Here is a 21,024-nt window from a genome sequence, read left to right on the forward strand (position 1 = left end):
CTCCTTAGATGTGCACAGACAACTTTGATTTTACTTGGACAGGACTAAACCTCAAAGGAAATCTGAACAACTGCTGGTGGCTTTTGCTGCAGGGGCAGAGGGGAAGGCTATTTCAAAGAAAACCATATCTAAATGGATAGGCCATTGCATTCATTTCTGCTACAAGCACCATGGAAAACCTATTCCACAGGGGATTAGACCCCATTCAACCAGGGCTGCATCTACCTCCACAGCCTCTGTCAGAGGTGTCCCTACCAGGGACATCCTAGAAGCTGCTACCTGGAGTTCTGTACATACTTTCACCAAGCATTACCATTTGCCTATTTCACTAAATTCATAGCTGGCTTTGCCATTGCAGTCTTGCAGGGCCTTATAGCTGGTCCTAAGGCTATATAAATTCCTCCTCCCATCCTTCGCTTTGGGAATCTACCCAAATGTGATGACTGCAACAGTCAAACACGAACATAGTACAGTTGTGTACACTTACCATAAATGTAGATGTTAAAGTTTATTCACTGTTGGTCTTGGTTACCCTCCTCCCCTCCTTCCAGCCCCCTGACTTCTTTTCGCTATACCTCTACTCTCCTTTACTATGCTTAAAAGCTTTATGATGTATTTGCTTTTTTGTTGGAGGTATACCATTGTATGGGGCAAGAAAAACTGATGTAATGGCGTTGGCTGCAGGCTTTATACCCCTGACTACCTGACATCACGGAAGATGAGACCGCAACCAACGCAGGACCAAAGACTTTAATAATCAAGCCGACTGAGGGCTACTACAAGCAGATCACCCAAATGTGATGACTGCAACAGTGAATACACTCAAACATCTACATTTATGGTAAGTGTACACAACTGTACTTTGTCCTTGGCCTGGGAGGCTAAATTTACCTCAAATTTGGCTTTGGTAAACTCTGTCATCTGAGTTTTCTGTTGAGTTTGATGAGTGCCCTTTTATCCAGCTGGGTGCTAAACTGTGCGGTTGGGGAGATAGGAGTAGAATATGCAGAGCTTCAGTGTTCACAAGTCCTTAAAAATAAATCAAATGAACTATTAAAAAGATGTAACAACTTGTTCAGAAGTAATAAATAAAATGTCATACTAATCATAGTTATTCCTCCTCACCCAAAATGATTGTTACTCTTCTACCACTCCAAAGACAACATACTATCTTACTAAAACACATATGGACTTTAAAATATATGAAGTTGTTTCGCAGCACTAAATCCATACATATGGAACAATCTCACAGAATCCATATCTTATCCATAGGATACTCTTGCTGATTTGTATGTCACTTTTCTACTGCATTTTTGTATACTGACATATGTAATTGTTCCTTATTGTTTGCTCACCTGCTACTGCTTCAAGCTCAACTATATATTCATTTCTTGTGGAAAGTTTCACAAGGAGTTACTTTTGCTCTTTGAACAAGTATACAACTAATTTTGTGAATTATATGATATTATGTTCAGCCTCTTACTAACAGACACACTATGTAATATTCCAGACTAGTTGATTTTGTTCATTTGTGAACTATTCCGTTTTTTGTGTGTTCCATTTATGATTGCACTGGACTGTTTCTCCTCAAATCTCCCTCAGTAAATGGGCCTCGTCTAGCAGGAAAACCTGGTTAACAAACTAAGTGGTTGAGAAAAGCAGAAACAAAACAACCTTCACCTGAATTTTAACTCAACTCCAGAGAAAGAGAGGCTCCAGTCAGAACCCAAAATCTGGGAATGCATGTTGCATAACAAGGTTCCAAAGGCTTCAATTTTTTTTTGTAATTGTCAAGCACCAAACACTATTTCTTTTTCTTCTTGCTCTCATCTTTTCCTTTTTTAAGCAGACAAAACAATAGCAAAGACTGAAAGTATTGAATAATGCTTGTGTTTCAGTAAAGACTTGTAGTTTTTTTCGGGTCTATAGGGAAAAGTACTTTCATCAGGAGCAGCAAAGTAAGTACAGGAACTGGTACATTCTTACTTTGAGCAAAACAAAACACCAACTGAAAATATGAGAGCCCCAACAGCTTACTGTAGACTTCCACAGGAAATGTACTTACTTTGTGCTATAAGCATTGACACTGCATGGCTGTCTTCTGTGCAGCCACCAATGAGGTGACATCATAAGAATGGTTCTGTATCGACTCTGTCCATAGTCACTGCACCCAGTCTTTTCAGAAGTAGAAGTTGTATGTCTCTCTCAACCTGGCTAGTCCACATTTTCTTTGGTGCCATTTCTGCAACTTTCTAATCTTCAGGCTGTGTGCTTGTAATGTATTTTTCTGAAAGGCAACTGGTGTTCAAACACACTACCCATGTCCACACCACTGCAATCCACTCTGTTATTTCTTATTCGACAGGAGGTTGACTGCACATCACTCACGTCAATGCTTCCCTCTGGTGGCATTACAGACATGTTTAGAACTATTCTGATGCAGAATATTTGAAAAGGTTCCATTTTTCCCCTTTTTCAGGAAATATTTATTAATCCCAAACTATACACAATTTTATCACTTGCTTTCAAGACATTAGTCAGAAAATGTATGCATAGCATTGCTGTGAAGAAACCTATGAAAAGAAGTGAATGACAACTCAACAAAGCTAAAACAAAATGAACGTTAAACTTGTACAGAAAAAACTGAACCAAGATGGTGATGTGATGGGCTCCTTTTCATAACCAGCCCCCACAGTCTACAACTATGGTTACGTCAACTTGTAAGGCATGGCAAGGCTATGGATTTAAAACACAGCAGCTTAAAGGTTATAACCAATATTAATTACATGTTCCACATGCATAAAAGTCAAAAATGATTTGTTTTATCAAAATCTTAACTCAGCGTGAACAGGTTGGAGGCATAACTATCAACCTCTTAGTGCTAGAAATATGGACAAAGCCTGACAAAATGGGGTGAAAAGACCCAAAAAATAGGGACAGACTTTAAATACTGCTCTTATAAACTTAGAAAGTTACTAGAATAACAGGGTTTGTATTAACATGTAATTTCTAAAACTCAAATGTAGGTCATTACTTAGTGACTTCAATCCTCAGTTCATCCCAGTGATTTGCCAGAAAATAATAAATTTTATGAGGAACAGACGAAAACTGAGGCGAAAATCTGGACAGTTGAGAGGTATGGTTGGAGGTCTAGATCATGTTTTGATTACATCTATCCTACTAACTTTTGAAGAAGCAATCAGAATACATTAAGAAATAAATGTCCCAGCCCTTCCTTTTTCACTATTACTTCTAAAACTAAGTTACTACAATTTATTAAAATCTTACACTGAACTTAAAGTAAAATGAACAATTAAAGTTAATTTTTATAATGCTTTGTAAACAACTTAAACTACACTAGCAAGTTGTTCAAGCAACACAAAAATTCCGAGCAATTTTCCTCATCCAGTTGTGAGCCTTCTTACAAGGTCAGACAATTCTCTACATGTTGCCTGACTGTGGAGATGTTTAAAAAAATATGGAAATTAGGACACTGGCACAATAACATATACACAAACAGTAATTAACATCCCCTTAGGTGTCATGGATAGGACCACATACCATTGGCCGTAGTGTTGCCTAATATGTAAGCTTTAAGCAGACACCTTTCAAAAGCTTGTACGCAACAAGGTTCTATTACTATTACTGAAAGTTATGAACATGGAAACACTGACGCCCCTAGACATCATTAGACCGATCCTAGAACACCTGGATGCATCACTACGGTTTAACGCCAACATCTGAAGCAATTATCTTAATACTGAAAAGTCAGGTTAACATTAATCTCAAAGGGGAGGTACTGTTAAAAATGTTGACTACCTCAAGGCCAAGTACACTGCTACTGGCATTCTCTAGTTTCTGGGTGTTCTCTATATTAAACGCCAATGCAATTACAGCTTAAATCTCAACATATGCATAACTAAGACTGAAATCTTTTTTTTTTTTTTTTTTGGTAAGAACAATGTCACCTAATTTTTCATCCATGTAACTAAAACTGAAGGTAAACATTTTTTCTAATAAAGTGACTTAGACTGAGTTAGCAACACCAAACTTACTGGTATAATAACATGACCAAATAAAGTTTGCTGAGCTAAAAAAACACCGTTCTGTCTAGAATACATAAAAAGTGGAGTCGACCTGGAATAAATAAGCATCAAGCACAAGAAAGGAAAGGATTATTTTTTAACATAAAAGAAATACAATTACAGTATCAATACTGCAAATGCATATTAATATATAAAAAGAATTTTAAAAAAGTTACAATACTGCAAAAACACAATATATGGAAAGGATTAAAGACTCCTAACAGGATGAACCTGTTTCACAAAAATCAATACTGAATTACAGATTCTGAAATGATTAATAGTCTAGTCAGTACACTGTGTACGGAATCTTTACCATCCCCCCTAAAGTAACCCTTTTAATCCCTCTATTTCACTACTATCAAGAACAAAAACATACTAACCGAACTATGTAAAAGCAGAGTACAGATGCAGTCTCCCACCTTCTGTTACAGTGAGCCAATGTACTTTCTCGATACTTGTCTTTAAAAATGTATGCAAAAGGAAGGGGATTTCACTGTGCATGCTCTGTTTTGAAGCATAACAAATTAGACTCCCTAACTAAATGACTCTGTTACAGTTAAATGAAACTTCCCTAACCATAAATACTAATGTGTTCTGAGGAGACACCAGTTCTCTATACAGTACAGAAAAAGCCCGTACACATGCATAATCATGTACGACTATCATCTATCCCTCTCCACTACTACCTCTACCTCCCCTTCACCTGGATCTTCTCAATACTCCTTCAGAATTTGCAACCATCTTCACCCTATAATTACTTCACTGTCTCCTACTCAATATCCACTTTCATCGAATTCCATTTGAGAGCAACAACTCTTACAAGCCTGATAAGAGCTAATATTTTACTGTAGTCTTCATATAACAGTCATGTTTTCATCAACTGTCATATCATTACAATTCTATGGATGTACATGTACTATTCTATGCATGCACATTTATTATCTTTGATTAAATGTCATATTATTACTACTCTTATGTATGTGTGTAATTTTTGATCAACTATAATATCATTACTACTCTTTGTATGTGTGTGTATATTTATTATGTAAACCTTGTAAAACTGCCCTCTATTCATTGAGTAAAATGCAGCATTTCTCCCAAGGCATCAACTGAAAACAGGACTTACGCCCAGTCGGACTTTCCTGGTAAACAAAAGCAAGCACACAATAAATAAATAAAATATCCTACAAGTAACTGTGATGGGTTTTGAGGAGCACTATAACCTGCAGAAAGACATAGCTTATATCAATGAAAATTAAATGCACTCAAATTAGGTATGGCTCCACACCATGAAACTGACATTTACTCTGGAACAAAATCATTCAACAACTAGAGATGTAAACCTGATCACTGCCAAATGAACAGCAAGTACGCAGAAACTGAGTTTAATACTTCACATTCTAAAATATCTACGCAAGCTCCATCTCTAATTTACAGCTGTACATGAATCACAGTACATACAACACAGGGAGGGCTTTACACGACACCAGTCAAATGTTACTCACCATTTTCAACTTGTCATACCTATTAACAGCAAGGCATATAGTAAAATAATAAAAACAGTCAGTATGCATGTCTGACTATTAGATGTTTTAAGTTACCCTAGCCCATCTGGCTCATAAGAGCAAACAAGGAACCACACTGAAAAAAATTATGCTGCATGTCAACTGGCATATTCTTACAAAACCAATTCACAAGGACCATGAGGTTACTCAAAAATTTCATAAGACCAACATAAGTGCATACATTTCATAGCATATAGAAACTTGCATGCATTTTATTCATTTATTTTCCTCATTAGCAATTAACCATCACTGTTGAGGAGTAAGTAATATTTCAAAACGCAGTATTTTACCCAACATGAACATCTTTTTCCTACTTACCTAACATCATTTCCACCATGCGCAAATGATCCAAAGCAAGCTGTAAGTATCTGAAGGAAATGGAAAAGCAAGAAAACCTCAGGTTTATCCTTTTCTTCTTTATCCTCATCCAAAGACGAATCTGAAGGTTGAATGGGCTCACCGAGTTCAGTGGCCAATTTCATTTCAACACCTTCTTCAGCTTCAATTTCTGCCTCTGCTACGGCATTACAGTAACTGGAATAGCTGTCATAGCGAATTCGTTTTTTAGAATAGGCTACTGAGTCACCTACTAGCTTCTCACTGTCTTCTGGTGTGACATCTGCAGCCTTGAAAGCAGAGTGTACAGGCATGCCACAGATGGCAGCTGTATAGCATGTATAGCTGTTGTTGCGACGTAATATCCTATAATTATTCTCCTGAGGAATCCTGTCATCTGGAACTCTTTCCAGATGTATTCTGTGCAGCAAGTCTTTGTATAACCCTGAGTCTTTGTGTACAGTGTGGTACACATGACCATCACTCCTCTTCAAATGGCTATCAAAATTAAATGTACCATTAGAAATAGGTGATCTCAAGGAACCATTCGTCAAGGATGCAGTTCTACCTGAGAAACATAAAAAAAGAAACATTTAATCTTAAGGCAGATACTTTCTCACTACAGCTATATTTTATAAGGAACACTATACGCAACAATAACCTTCACGAAGCTAAGCTGCAGTACATGTTCTTAAAGCTCTGAGTCAGAACTGCACTTAGAATTTACCAATATACGCAGAACATGCCCAGAAGAGGCAACATAAATAAAAGTTACATACAGTAGTAACACTGGACTTGCTTCTTGGGGTGAAGACTATGACAATGGGAACTGCAAGACCAGCAAGACTATGTTGGCTCAATATTTAAAAAACTTTTCCAGGCAGCAAAAACTCCTCCTCTTTTACCCAGAATGCTATTCAAACATGGACTCTTCTCCAACTCTCTGAAGGCAAACAACTCAATGAAAGAAAAACACCAACTTAAAACTTCTAGGCCTGAGAGGATAAAGGCAGGGGGAGGAGAGTGGCTATAGTAAAAAAGATGCAACTGCCAATACAGGTATACTGTTACTGCAAGTACATACTTTTGTATCTGAGATTAAGAGTTCCATCTTCATACCTATCCTCCTGTGTGGCTCCTCAGGGAATGGATACTCCTGATTATATGGCTGCTGAATGATAACCTGGACCTAGAGATCACATCCATCTTACAGTGTCTAGCAAAGTATTAAACAAAGCTTAAGTATTAGCTTCATAAACATTATCCAACAACGCAGTTTTAAAGGAGGCTTGAGAAGCCACTACAGATTTAGCAGAGTAAGCAGTAGTCTCAGATGTCAAAAGTTTCTTGCGTTTTTAAGAAAAATGGACACAAAGAAGACATTTTGATAAGGTCAATTTGAAGATTTTGACACCAGACTTCTTTCTAGAAGAACGGAGCTGAGATTTTTTTTTCCTACAGATTTATTTTATTTATATGACATTTGTTTATGGGGAAAGCCCGACTGGGTATGACTCCTTTTTTCAGTGGAGGCCTGGGGAGAAAATCTCCACAGTACACATTAAACAGAATAAAAAAAATTTTTGAACAATGGTTACAAATAATAAGACAATAACAAATTAGTATAATTTGTGAATACAATGAAAGAAAATAAGCAAAATATAAGACAAGCAATAAAGTTCACTGTACATTATATACAAGACAGAAGAGAGTTTCTAACATACATCTTGCATAATAATGCATGAAGAATATAACAAAATAAGTAATGGGTTGTAAAAGCCATACACTCTTTCTGGCAGGAGAACTAGATAGTAAACTTCAGTCAAATTCTGGGATAGATAAAGTTAGTGTAAGAGTACAAAGAAAGGACATTAGAAGGTTAAGGAATTAAGGGAAGTGAGGCTAGAAAGTAGGCAATGCAGGAAGGGAAGTAGGATATATTAAGAGAAAGTCTATTAAGAGTGAGGAAGAAGGGGAATAGAAGAGTACTAGGATGACAAGGAGCATGGGCAGATCCAGTTATTGGTTAGATGTTTTTTCAGCCTGGACTGGAAGGAATAGTAGTGGGGTATAAGTCTGATTGCTTCAGGAATGCTATTCCATGATTTGGTGACAGTGACAGTACAAACTAACCTCGTTAGATCTCGGAGGTTTGTAAATAGATAGTAGATACTTGTGAGAGGAGTGTAGGTCACGAGATGGAATATAGTATTGAAGTGGTGATGATGTAGTTGGTTAGAATGAGAAGTTGTACAGCATTTTGTGTGTTAGCTGATTAAAGGAGAGAATGTGGGTAGTTTGAGCCCATTAAGGGACTTGAGATCAGAGAAATGGTGAGAGTAGTGGGCACATTTAGATATTTTATTATAGCACTAAGTTTTGCTTTGGGGGAAGAGTGAAGGTTAGGATAGGGGAAGCATATAGAAGGGAGGGTGGCAAGGGTTACTCTTGTGGAGTTGGAGATGAATTTCTTAGCCCTATACATGATGCCCAATTTTTGATTTTTTTATGTTGTTGCCGATATGTAGGTCAAACTTGAGATTATTGTCAAGTTACACTTAACAGTTTTGTATGTGAAACCACATTGATTGAAGTAGTATTCAGAGAAGTAATAGCAAAGTTAGAGCCATCTGGAGATAATTGTTTTGGTAAAAACAGTAGAAGTGTAGTTTTTTTTAGTTAAGTACTAAATGGTTGTTGGTGAGCCAAGGCTCAATGGAACTGAATGCTTCTTGAGTTAAACTTTATAGATGAGAGTGAGTCCTGGCAGAGCAGATTAATGTAGAGTCATCAGCATATTTACTTAGGGTGGCTTGTTTGGTGGCAGTATTAAGATGGTTAATAAAAATGTTGAAGAGAAGAGGACCTAGTATTGAGCCTTGGGGTACCCAGTGTTAATAGGCAAGTAAGGAGAGAAGTTACTAGAGTTCCATTTGACAGACTGATATCTGTTAGAGAGACAGCTGGTGAACTATTCTAAGGATGTTCTGGTTAAGCCAAGAAGAGATGGTTGGGGAGTTGGGGGAGGAGACCGTATCAAAGGCTTTGGCTATTTCTAAGAACAGAGAAGAATCATTTTCTTATGTCACAAACTTTGTTGACAGTGTCAGTAAAGGACAATAGAGCAGTGATAGTGCTGTGTGCTGGTCTGAATCCATGCTAGGTGGGGGAGAGATTATTCTCAAATAGGTATTTTAAGAAGTTGCTTATGGATACATTTTTCTACAATTTTTGATAGTGGTGAAATAACAGCAATTAGCCTATAGTTAAGAAATTCCTATAGAGGTGTCACCTTTGTGGAGAGGAAGGATGAAGGATTTTTTTCCCCACAGGGAGGGGACACAAGACTCCTTGATGGATCTATTAATGACTGTGACTGGGTAGGCAATTGAGTCAGCAGCCATTTTTAGGAATTCGTTAGGAAGATTGTCTGCAGAGGGGGAACATGGCTTGAGCTTGCAGAGGAGGAATTTGATTAAGGAAGTAGGAACTGGCTGAAGGGATAATGTGGACAAGCAGGTAATAGGAGGCTGAGAAAGAGTAGATGGAGGGAATTTTGTTAGTGAAGTAAGAGTTAAACTGAGTTTCTATGTCAGGGGAGGTACTATCACAGGAGGGTTGGGGAAAGCTGATTTCCTGGTTTTAGGATTTTTTGATAGTGTGCCAGAAGGTTTTTGGATTGGATTTGTGCTGATTTTGTGGCTTTCCCTAGAATTGTTTTTTATCTAAATTAACCTCTTTCTTTACAAGGTTACTCAGTGCTTTGAAATGTTGTAAATTATTGCTAGTCTTATGTTTTATTGTCCAAGCCTTGTTTCTTTTTTTTTTTGTATGAGTGAAGTTGTATAGAGAGAAAGCCAAGAGGTATAGCTGGTTTTGACTCTTTCTTCTGGTGGGAGCTAAACTGTCTATAGTGTTTAGGAATGTAGAATTAAATTGTTCAACTGCAACATCTAGTGAGATAAGTATTTAAGGAAGAACCAATTGATGGAGTTTAATAAATTTGTAAAGGCCTGCTGGTCAAAGTTGGATAGGTTTCTTACTGTCTTGTAGGTGTGTTGTTTGCATGAATGTGAAATAAGTCTAGTTGTACAGATGGGGTGGTGATCACTAATACAGGCTGGAAGTGTTTTAGATTGAGAGAAATTGTTAGGATGGGAGACCAAAATCCAATCAATTATTGAGCCATTTTGGTTTGCGAAACTGGTAAAGGTTGGGTGAGTAGTTGAGAAAATCCAAATAGGTTTATGCTATCTGTGGGAAATTGTAAGTTAAGTTTCTGCCAGTCAGTGTTGACATCACCTAATATTACTGTTTCCAGAGAGATATTTTTTGATACCCAAGATAAACTTTCCAGAGTTAAGTTATTGCCAGGTGGTATGTACAAAGCTATAATGTAGAGACTTTTATTACTGTTTAATTTAAGATAGGCGATCAACAGTTCAGCTTTGTCAAAGGAGGTAATGGATTGGTTGTGAGGGGTTAAGGAAATAGGAGGAGGATATATTACAGCAGCACCAGCTCCTTTTCTTTTAAGTTGGTCAGCTCTGAACATATTACAGCCTGGAGAAGTACTTCGGTATCCTTTGTGTGTGGTTTAAGCCAGGTTTCAGTGATTACTAGTATGTCAAGAGATTGTGTAGTCATCCAAGTATGCAACTCAGAAATCTTGTTGCACATGCTACATGTTTGTTTACGGAGATAAATTTAAGCATGTTTTGTGTACCTGGAATATGAGTGGAAGATGTGGATTGTGGATTGCCAAGGTGTAAAAAAAAAAAAAAGCTAAGTTGCTTATGAATGTCCATAAAATGCAACATAGTTCGGGAAGAACCTAGGCAAATTAACTGATTCAAGTTTCAGTGACCATCTTGGACCGAACAGGATTCGCTCTCATGGACCCACTGTCTTTATGGATCGCTATGCAAGGAGAATCTGCATCTCTAGAATTCTTCTAGCTGACAAGATGGCAACAAGAAAAGTCTTCCATAATACAAACTTCAGGTCTACCACAGCACTGCCTTAAATGGTGGAAGAATCAACTTATTAGTACAAAGTCAAACCCAGAGCTGTTGGACATGCTACACTTAAAGAAATCCCAATCTCTCTGAACTACACACTCCAGGGACCTAAACCTTGTCACCACAATAAACAGAACATGCTGGAAGGATAGATTCCTGTCCCAAAGACTTCCCCATACTCTGGAACAAACTACCTATTCATGTCAAGCAAAGCTCTTCATTGGCCCTCTCAGAAAAATCTTGACGACTGGATAGGAAATAGAAAATTCACCCTGGAGATCACTTCTGCGGCTCTGCTTGACAGGGGCAAAGGAAAATAATTTTCTTAGGTGGCGAAAGCCAGGGAACCTTTTTGGCTAGGCTTACATAGGCCCCAGGGCCAATAGCCTGGTACCTACCTATGAACCTATAATGGCCCCAGAGGAATCTGATTTTTAAAAGGCAGATGGAAAAAGAAAGGTATCCTTCAAAAAGGTTTTACTAATTTTTATGGAAACCAAAGACAAGAATTAACACCTCTATAGAAACTGGAAATGGCTGCAATGCAAAATGTGGCAATGACATAACCAAGTCAAATAATCAAGGGTGCAAAGCATGGGCACAGTAAATGGCTCTAAGTCCTGGAATGTAGTCCACAGATAAAGTTCATTTACTGGTTTTGTAATACCTGGCTCCTAATCAGATGTAGGCAACTAGCCACAAATGAAATCTCAGAAATCTGGCAGTCAGCTGTAATGACTGAAGATCTAAGTGCAGCTTGAGTGAAGAGTGAGACAGGAGGTTCCTGGATGGTCTTGGATTGGTCACACCAGGAGAAACAGCCAGAGCAGGGTAAAATGCATGTTGGGGCCAAAGGGACCATCAGAATGACTTTGGCTATGCAGGATTTGGCATTCTCCAGGAACTAGGAACAAGTTGAAATGGGGGGGGGGGGGCACACAGATGTGGGTGTTACTTCTGGATGAGTGCACGACTGTGCACCTGTGGGATGTCCTCTTGAAGGAATAAGGGAAAAGTTGCCACTTAACTTGGCTGGGGATGCAAAGAATACAGCAATGTCTTCCCCAGTAACGGAATAGCTTACGTGCTACTGAGGGGATAACACACTACTCCTGGACCATCAGAATGCATTAACGCAGGTCACTAATGATTTAGCTTTGCCTGAGATGTGGCAAGCACCAAGAAAGTAACTGGTGAATGTAGTCCACTCCAAGACTTTAGAGTATCCTAGTCAGACATGATCAAATTCTCCTTTGCCTGCTAACATGTCATACCATAGAGGTTCACAGGTTTTCACTAGGCTAACCACCAGGGTCTTTACAAGCCTAGCTGTGCAACCCAACCCAACCCAGTTTTGTCCCAGAGTTCCTTGAACACTTACATGGTGGATATGCAAGTAAAGAGGTAGCTGAGGGTTATGTGCAGAGGTTGGGATCACATTCAGATAGTTGATGTAGATGGCAATGTTTCCCCAGGGAAGGTGATGTTGTAAAGCTACAACCTCATTTCCAAAACATTCATGTGCAAGCTGTCCTTGTCTGTGACTGCACACCTTGAACTGTATGCTTCTGGAAATGCACCTCATTCACCCAACCGAAATAGGCATCAGTAGTGACGGTACTTGTAGGGATGGGAGGATGAAAGTATCTGCTTGAAGACAGTCTGGATTTGGGGAGACATAACAGGTTCCTTGCACTCAGATACTTTGATGGAAGTGGTCACGATATTGACAAGTTGATTCCAGTCAACCTTCAAGGCCCACTGTAGTACTCTCATGTGATAGCTGTCATGTACAACAATGCATATTTTGGCTGTCATGTGACCTTGGACTCAAAAGGCAGCTGAAACAGTTGGACTTTGAAAAATCTCCACCTTGGCGTACGATCCAAACTTGAATCCTGCTACCACAAGATCTGCAAATTTTCAACCAATTCAAAAAACCCATCCCAACACTGCCACTCTCTCCTCACCCTCAGTTGGCTTGAGCTCCCCAACTACCTCAGTTACCTACAACTCACCATTGCCCAAAAGCTCATCTTTAAACCCACAAACCGCTCATCTCTCACTACATCCTGAAAACCCTATATACCCAACCGCCAACTCAGATCCGCAAACCAAAATCTCCTTCAGGTCTACAAACCACCAGGACCTCCTGGCCACCTACTACTGTCCTACTCCTTAGCCAAGCAGTGGAACTGCCCCCCCCCCACACACCTTTGCAACCTTCCAAACCATACAAATTGCAAATCTCAGCTATTCTCTCATCTACCAGCCACATGTGAATGCCCATGTTATGCTCCAACATAAACCCCTCTCCACCCCATCTCTTTCTACCCTGCACTGAAATCATTACCATTTACCAATTCTATTTCTTCATCTCAACCTAAAACAGTCTCGCCCTACCAGGGACTGATTTTCTCTCTGCTATCTACTGTACTATACTTTCCATAATCCAATTTTCTGCTACTCTCTCCATTCAAAATGGTCCACATAACCTGCAAAGGGTTAGCAGCTACTTAATATTTACTTACAAAGAGCTTATTTGAAAAAAATGTCTTTCTGCAAATGTTCAGTTTACCCAACCTCCAAAATGGCTAGTAACTTTTTGTTTAAATGTTAACTCACTAAAAGCTTAGTACACAATGTATATTTCTGTACATGTTTTAATTGTTCTGTACAAATCTTTACTATTCTTTTATAACATGTAATATGTAACTTGCAATATTGGGAGCTTTTCTTCCCGGGCCTCCACTAAAAATGGGCTCTTTATGGCCCAGTGGACTTCCCCGGTCATCAAACTTAAATAAATAAATCTGAAAGACAATGTGCTTGAGAAGAAGAATCCTGACCAAGGTAAAAAGGCATGAAAAGATAGAGTCCAGATTAAATCTTACATGAGCATGATCAACTATATGATCACAAGCTGCAACTTGTACAGCTAGGGAACAAAAAAGAATGGACTCTCTTGAGGTTATGAAACTGTCCAAAGTCAAGCTGCTATGAGCCATTCATGCAAACATGGAAATAACTTAATAATCTGCAGCCTTAAGTGCACAGTAACCATGTGCATTAAAGTGAACACCCTGGAGGCTGAGGTGAGTCCAAATGGCAGGGTCTGTAACTTATTCTGGTGGTGTGCTATGCAGGACAGGATAAATTGCCTCGATTCCCATGCTACTTGGACATGGACATAGGCATCCAGGAAATCTAAACAGCACAGCCAGTCTGTTTCTAATAAGTAGGAAAACTGAGTTCACCATGACGGTATGGAGAGACTCTTCTGGAACAAAATGACTAATATCACTGAAGTCTAGAATTAGCCCGATGTGTTTAGTTTTCTTTGGTACCAAAAAGAAGCTCAAGTAAAAGTCTAGCTATTGCTGATTGGGTAGACTATCTTGTATGGCTCCTTTCTGGATAAGCTTTAGTGCCTCTTTTTTACTTCTGATGGGACAATGCACCCGGCAAAGTATGACACTGTAGTTTGGGACAGATGAGAATTTGTTTTGTAGTCTTCACATACAATACTACTCACCCAATTGTCTTCTGTGAAGGTCTTGTATGAATGACAAGTGGAGAGACAAGCAATCACTGGACTGCCTTCCAGGATGGTGAGGGTTTACATCTGAGACTTCAAGTCTCCACTTGGCAACCTATACAAAAAATAGTTGGCTTCAGTGAGCAGATCCCACTGGTAGCACAGCATAAGAGAGGGACAATACCCCAAAGAAAGAGTGGAATAGATAAGAACCCACTTCTATAATCCAACTAGTACTAATGATTCCTTATTCAGCAGTGGACAGCCAGGCGTAGAGCGATAGAAGCCTCTTAATTATTGAAAGAGGCAATACAGTACATATCAGTAACCTGTGTGTTTGGTCAATAGGAGGATAAATGTTGTTTTGTGGTCTCTTCAAGACAGCAGCTATGCAGTCTGCATCGCCAACTAAGACATCTTGTTGGTTAGGGAAGCACTCAATGGGAAGACTTAGATGACCAAAATGCTTCCTGTGGGATGTCATTTACAAGTGAGAAACATTTACAAGTGGGGTAGCTCCTAGAAACCTATCAGAACAGTCCTGAACTGGGGTCATCTGGCAGGGATGTGAAACAGCTGGTTTCCTTGCCTTTATCTACAGCATGGGTGCAACTTCCTCTTGAAACTTTAGCATTCCTTCCTGACTCTGGCAAGTCTGGTTTAAAAAAGGAGAACTCAGGTTATTCAGACAAAGTATCAGCATCCTGTAGAAGCTCCTTCAAAGCTTCATATCCCAAACAGTAAGGAGGTGGGTGGATGGAACACTGCACACCCATGCGTGTCCAAGGGCTGAGAAAGGAACAAGTATTATGCCTGGGGAACCCTACACTATAGACACTTGCATGGATACTGTCACCATACCAAGTACCAATAATGGCTGGCTCTGAAGAACAAACCAAAATCAGCCAGAACCAAAGTCAGAATTGTGGAAAAAGGACCCCGGTATGGAAACAGGCTTGGACATCGATGCACAAGGCTGAGGAACCTAACCACATTAAGGTGGTGCCAAGGGTTTTGACAAACACCTAAAGACCACCCCTGCTTCCATAAAGACCAGACCATCAAAGAATAAACACAGTGCTTACTGGAGTACTGGTCAAAAAGCAAACTCAACAAAAAAACAGCTTAAAGAGCACAGTAAATGCGATACATTTATTTTGATGGGGGTCCCTTTGCATGCCTCCAATTGACTATCAGTTTCCAGGCTTCTCCCTAACTGCTCCCATCCTCCATGCTCAGTACTTCGCCCTCAGGTGGTACTGCCATGAAGAAGGGAAGAGGAATGGGAGAATCAAAGGTGGCCAGCTGGTATACTTCTGGGAAAGACTGTTACAGGCAGGATGGGAAAGTGGAGACCCTCAGCTGGGATGTTAAGTAGAGCTAGAATACTGCAATAAAACATGTTCTCCGTTGTGTATGCTAGGGCTTTCTGTGGGCCGTGTTCAACATGCTGATGGGAAGGCTAGATTAGGAGATGAAGAATGATCTGCCCTGACCGCTAGGGTGACCACGCCTTCTTGTTTTCTCCCCTAGACTAAGCCTTTGATTGTTCAGAGCCCTGGTCTCTACAAGCAAGGGTTTTTGTCAGCATAAACCCCTCTGATAGCCATACCTAGTCTCCCTGTCACCACTGTCAGGCATCAGAGGAACTAATCAAACTATGGTCTCCTGGATCCACATTAGGGCTTTATCCTTCTACACTATTTGGTCTCCCGAGTTCCAAAATACTTACAACACTCACACAAGAAATACGTTCACAAAATAGGCCTTATATGCACACCCTACTGCAAAGGGAAAATGAAACAGCTAACAGTTCAGCAGAGGAAAAAACGTTGCAAGACCCTGGGTGGGTCAGGGAACTGCTTGATATGAATACTTTCTGAAGTAATAAGAGGAACATACTTGCCTGGAAGAAGAAAAACAAAGATAAGCAAAAAGTTAAAGAAGTTTTACATGGCAAAAAATGTACAAAATACACTGAAATGCTAAACAGGAGCCTGGGATCATTTAGAGGGATAACCAACTTTAATGTATGGCAAGAGATCTGGAGAAGGGCCCCGTTCAGAAAGTAGGGGGCTTTAGTAGTTGGGGCAAGTCTGCTGACCCTCGTACTTGATGAAGATGAACTCCCAAGCTCAGATCAAATGTTATACAAGTTAGGCAATGTCTCTTGCAGTACACATGGATGACAAAAATGCCACTGGTGCAGAGTTCTTCAGGCACAAGACTTTCCAGCAATCTTTAAACTAATGAATATATCCTGGAGTCAAGTTTTCACTTATGCTACAGAATCACACACTTCCTCACCCCTACACCTTGTAATACCTTAGCTAAAAATATGCTTATCCTTAAAGATCAGATATGGGCTTTGCTTTTGTAACCTTACATTCCAGCTCAAACACATGCAAAATTCAAAATACTATCAAAATCTGCAGATTTGTTCTTCTTCCAAAACTCCAAACTCATAATTGCCAATTTCTACAGCTGTTAAACTGGCTGCCTATAAATGCCAAGAGCCATATTTCTATTTATCTCTCAAATATAGGAGCTGTTAGAAATGCAACACTGTTATGCATCCCCTCAAAAAAAAAAAAAAAAAAAATTACAAATTAAGCAGCCTAACTACACAGAGCTACAGCCAAGAAGACAGCATTAGCCTCATCACACCTTGTTTTAAAATCTCCACAGGACAAAGACATTTTTCTAGGAAAGGCCTAGCTTTTCGGAATCCGCTACCTATAGAACTGAGGCAGCAAGAGATGCTATTTACGGAGAAACAAACTAAAAGAACTTTGTAGGAACACCAAATGTTCTTGCTTCCATCACGATGGCTAGTCCTTGCACCTCACACTGTAGCTCAATGTACTTGCATCTTTCTTGCGAAGACATACTTTTAACAAGTGACCACAGACTGAATGCCTAACTTATTGTACCAACATCACTTGCATTATAATTCTAAATAACCTACAAATGCATTGTATTTGCTTTGTTACTGAACTATGCAAAACTGTGTATTCTTTATTCTCTGTATAATTGTACGTTTGTCTCTTGCTGCAGGGTGCTTAGCTCATGGCTGAAAAGGGTCAGTCAGCCAATCCAATTACCAGGTTATCAAACTTAAAACAAATGGAATAGAGCTGCCAGCTATGTGGCTATGCGGAACTCCACTTTCAAACATTTCATACTACAGAAAACATGCTACCTTACCATTGGGATGTCCAGGGTTTCCATTAGCCAAGCGAGTTGTCCCTCCAGCAGACTCAAACTCAGCAGAAGTGAGAGGAACAGCACTTTCATCAGTCATGTTTGCACCAGGCAACTCCTTAAAGACAGGAGACTCTTCCTCCTCTTCCTGAATTTTATCCAAGCTTTCATCAGATATTCTGGATAATGCAGCTTCACGTTTCGCCCTGCCTACAAACAGAAACATTTTCATGTTGCCTTCATTTTTTTAGAAAATCACAACAAGTGCAACGCATTTGAGGAAACATTAAAACTGAATCTTTTGTGAAAAATGGCCCTTTTGGCTAAAATAATTTAATGTCCTTTCTTGATAATCTCCCAAAATAATTCAAAGTTAAGTTAGTAACCAAAAGACACTGGAAGCAGACATTGTTAAATACAATATTCAGTGCACCACAATCATAAACACAATTCCCACCAAATGAAAACAAACATACACTTTCACCAAGACATCTACAGAAAATGAAGCATTAAGTCTTAAAGTTAAAAGATTTACCCATTACAGATTCCTTTTTAAGGAAGGGAAGGTGTAGAATGTTTTTAGAAGCAAAACTTGCTGTGCATCACCGTCAAAAGCTAGAGTAACATTTTTTTTTTTTTAGCAAAAACCTAAAAGTGAATTCAGGTTAGATTTATAGATGAGAGAGTTAAACAGAGTTTTCACCACATTGTGCAGAGGTCCAGCAGAAATAAAAAGCCTTAGTTGATTAGCATTAAAGCCAGCTATAGGGTTGGCTATGGACAATGTAGGTTTTAAAATAGACCTGGTTCCTAGAACTGTTTTGGTATAGTCCAGCATGTTTTATGAATGTTGAAATGAATGCTTGCAAAGATATGCAAAAAAGATGCTTCAGGAATTTTAAATGGGAGGGATTCTGGGTAACATTTTTAGTTTTAGAGTTTATGTGGTGGCTACAAGGTCAGTGTCAGTTCAACAGATACCATGTTTTCTCTCTACAATTCTTCTGTTAGCTGGGATAGTGCAAACATAAATCATTTACTAATTACTATATTAAGAAGCTTTGAATTACGAGCAATTTATTAGAAATGTCTTCTGTAGTGTCAAGATCTCTGCTGTAGTAAACAAGAGATGGCAATCCCCCTTACCGCAGAGACGAGAGTAATGTGTGATTAAAGCTGGTACAACTGGTAGTTTTTAAGGTGCCAATAAAAAAGAATGGGACAGTAAGGACAGAAACCTGTTGGGATAAACACTTCATCAAATAACCTTCGAGGGAACCTCTATACAAATGGATTTCTAAAAGGAAGTCTTTACATGTGACCATGAGATCTCCTCAAAGGTTACTGTGTGTGTGTGTGTGTCTTTCGGCTTTTCCCGGTTGAACTCCGTCCGCTAATGATTGGCAGTAGAGTTTACATGCTGGCTTGGGCCTAACGCACAACCTTCAACGAAGAGCCCATTCACGCATGTCGTCACACAGTAGACGCTTTAACTGAGAATCGAACGCCAACGCCTAACTGTGAGGCTTATTAACGCCTAGCACCACCACCGCATCTCCTCAAAGGTTACTGCTGCTATCAAAATATGCTTGGAAAGCTTACAAGCACAGTTATTGCTTTACACAGCTTCATTTGTAGTCAAACAGATCATCTGCCTTATCTAGGAGTAAGCCTGGAGTCCTGTGTAATACATTACAAATTCACCACGGTCCTCAGACACCATCATTCTCTGAAACAGAAAGGTCTTTAGCCAAACTAGCACTAAAGCCATGTATAAGCAACACAACCACCAGCATTAGCTGTCTGCAGAACTTTCATGGTCAAAGAAACCACATCAGCCTTACAAATAGCTGCATTCTGATTATCAGCCATATGAAGTTTCAGCTTTCTTTTTCTTGTGAATTTCACTACTAGATAAAGTACCTGGGGACAGAGTAAACTGCCTGGCAAGAAATCTTACCCCAGACTACTTATGGGCTTAAAGGGTTTGGTAGCAGTGTTTACTTGGCTTATACCATGGACCAAATGCTTGTTTTACGGTTTCTGAAAAAACAGCAAGTATTTCTCTCAGAAGTGCAGTGTAAATCTGAATGTAGTCGTCATAAAATATTTATATATAGATGAACTAGCATCGCCACTAAGTAACCTTTTCAATCATAGCCTAACCACTGGCTTTGTGCCTGCGGAATGGAGAACAGCAACAGTTATTCCCCTCCACAAAGGTGGCCTAGCAACAGAACCGGGGAATTACAGAACCATAAGCCTGACCAGCCTTATCTGCAAGACCATGGAACGTATCATTATGTACCTCATAAATAAAGACACACAGTGGATATAAAAAGTGTACACATCCCTGTTAAAATGCCAGGTTTTTATGATATAAAAAATGAGACCACAGTAAATCATTTCAAAACTTTTCCCACCTTTAATGTGAATTATAACCTGTACAAAACAATTGAAAAACAAATTTGTTAGGGGAAAAAATATTAAAAATAAAAACCATACAATAAGCTGGTTGCATAAGTGTGCACACCCTTAAACTAATACTTTGTTGAAGCCCCTTTTGATTTAATTACAGCATTCAGTCTTCTTGGGTAGGAGTCTATCAGCGTGGCACATCTTGACTTGGCAATATCTGCCCACTCTTCCTTGCAAAAGCACTCCAAAATCTGTCATATTGAGAGGGCATCTCTTATGCACAGCCACTGTCAGGGCTCTGGCTGGGCCATTCCAAAACTTTAATTTTCTTCTAGTGAAGCCATTCTTTTGTTGATTTGGATGTATTCTTGGGGTCATTGTCGTGTTGAAAGGTGAAATTCCGTTTCATCTTCAGCTTTCTAGCAGATGCCTGAAGGTTTTGGGCCAAAACTGACTGGTATTTGGAACTGTTCATAATTCCCTCCACCTTGACTAAAGCCCCAGTTCCAGCTGAAGAAAAGCAACCCCAAAGCATGATACTGGCACCACCATGCCTTCACTGTGGGGATGGTGTTCTTTTGCTGATGCAAAGTGTTTGCACCAAACATACCTTTTGGAATTGTGGCCAAAAAGTTCAGCCTTGGTCTCAGATCATAACACATTTTCCCACATGCTTTTGGGAGACTATGCATGGCCTGGATGTTTTTCTGTGTAAGAAAAGGCTTCCTTCTTGCAACCCTACCCCATAGTGTCCAGACACATGGAGAACACGGGAGATTGTTGTCACATGTAGTACACAACCAGTACTTGTCAAAAATTCCTGCAGCTCCTTCAGTGTTGCTGTAGGTCTCTTGGCA

General features: G+C 39.4%; 1 protein-coding gene across 6 annotated transcripts in view; it reads right to left on the bottom strand.

Moving 5' to 3' along the window:
* Positions 1 to 21,024, bottom strand: part of SLC20A2 (solute carrier family 20 member 2) — a 717,641-nt gene that overhangs the window by 241,754 nt on the left and 454,863 nt on the right. For all 6 annotated transcript variants that reach the window (XM_044059039.1, XM_044059042.1, XM_044059040.1 and 3 more), the window contains exons 7-8: positions 17,753 to 17,959; positions 5,969 to 6,554 (exon numbers count right to left, since the gene is read on the bottom strand). In XM_044059039.1, coding sequence (XP_043914974.1) covers positions 5,969 to 6,554; positions 17,753 to 17,959 — 793 coding nt within the window. The remainder of the gene's footprint in view (positions 1 to 5,968; positions 6,555 to 17,752; positions 17,960 to 21,024) is intronic.

This window comes from Protopterus annectens, chromosome 17.part0, assembly GCF_019279795.1.
Source record: "Protopterus annectens isolate FY-2018-M chromosome 17.part0, PAN1.0, whole genome shotgun sequence".
Classification (NCBI taxonomy): Eukaryota; Metazoa; Chordata; order Ceratodontiformes; family Protopteridae; genus Protopterus; species Protopterus annectens.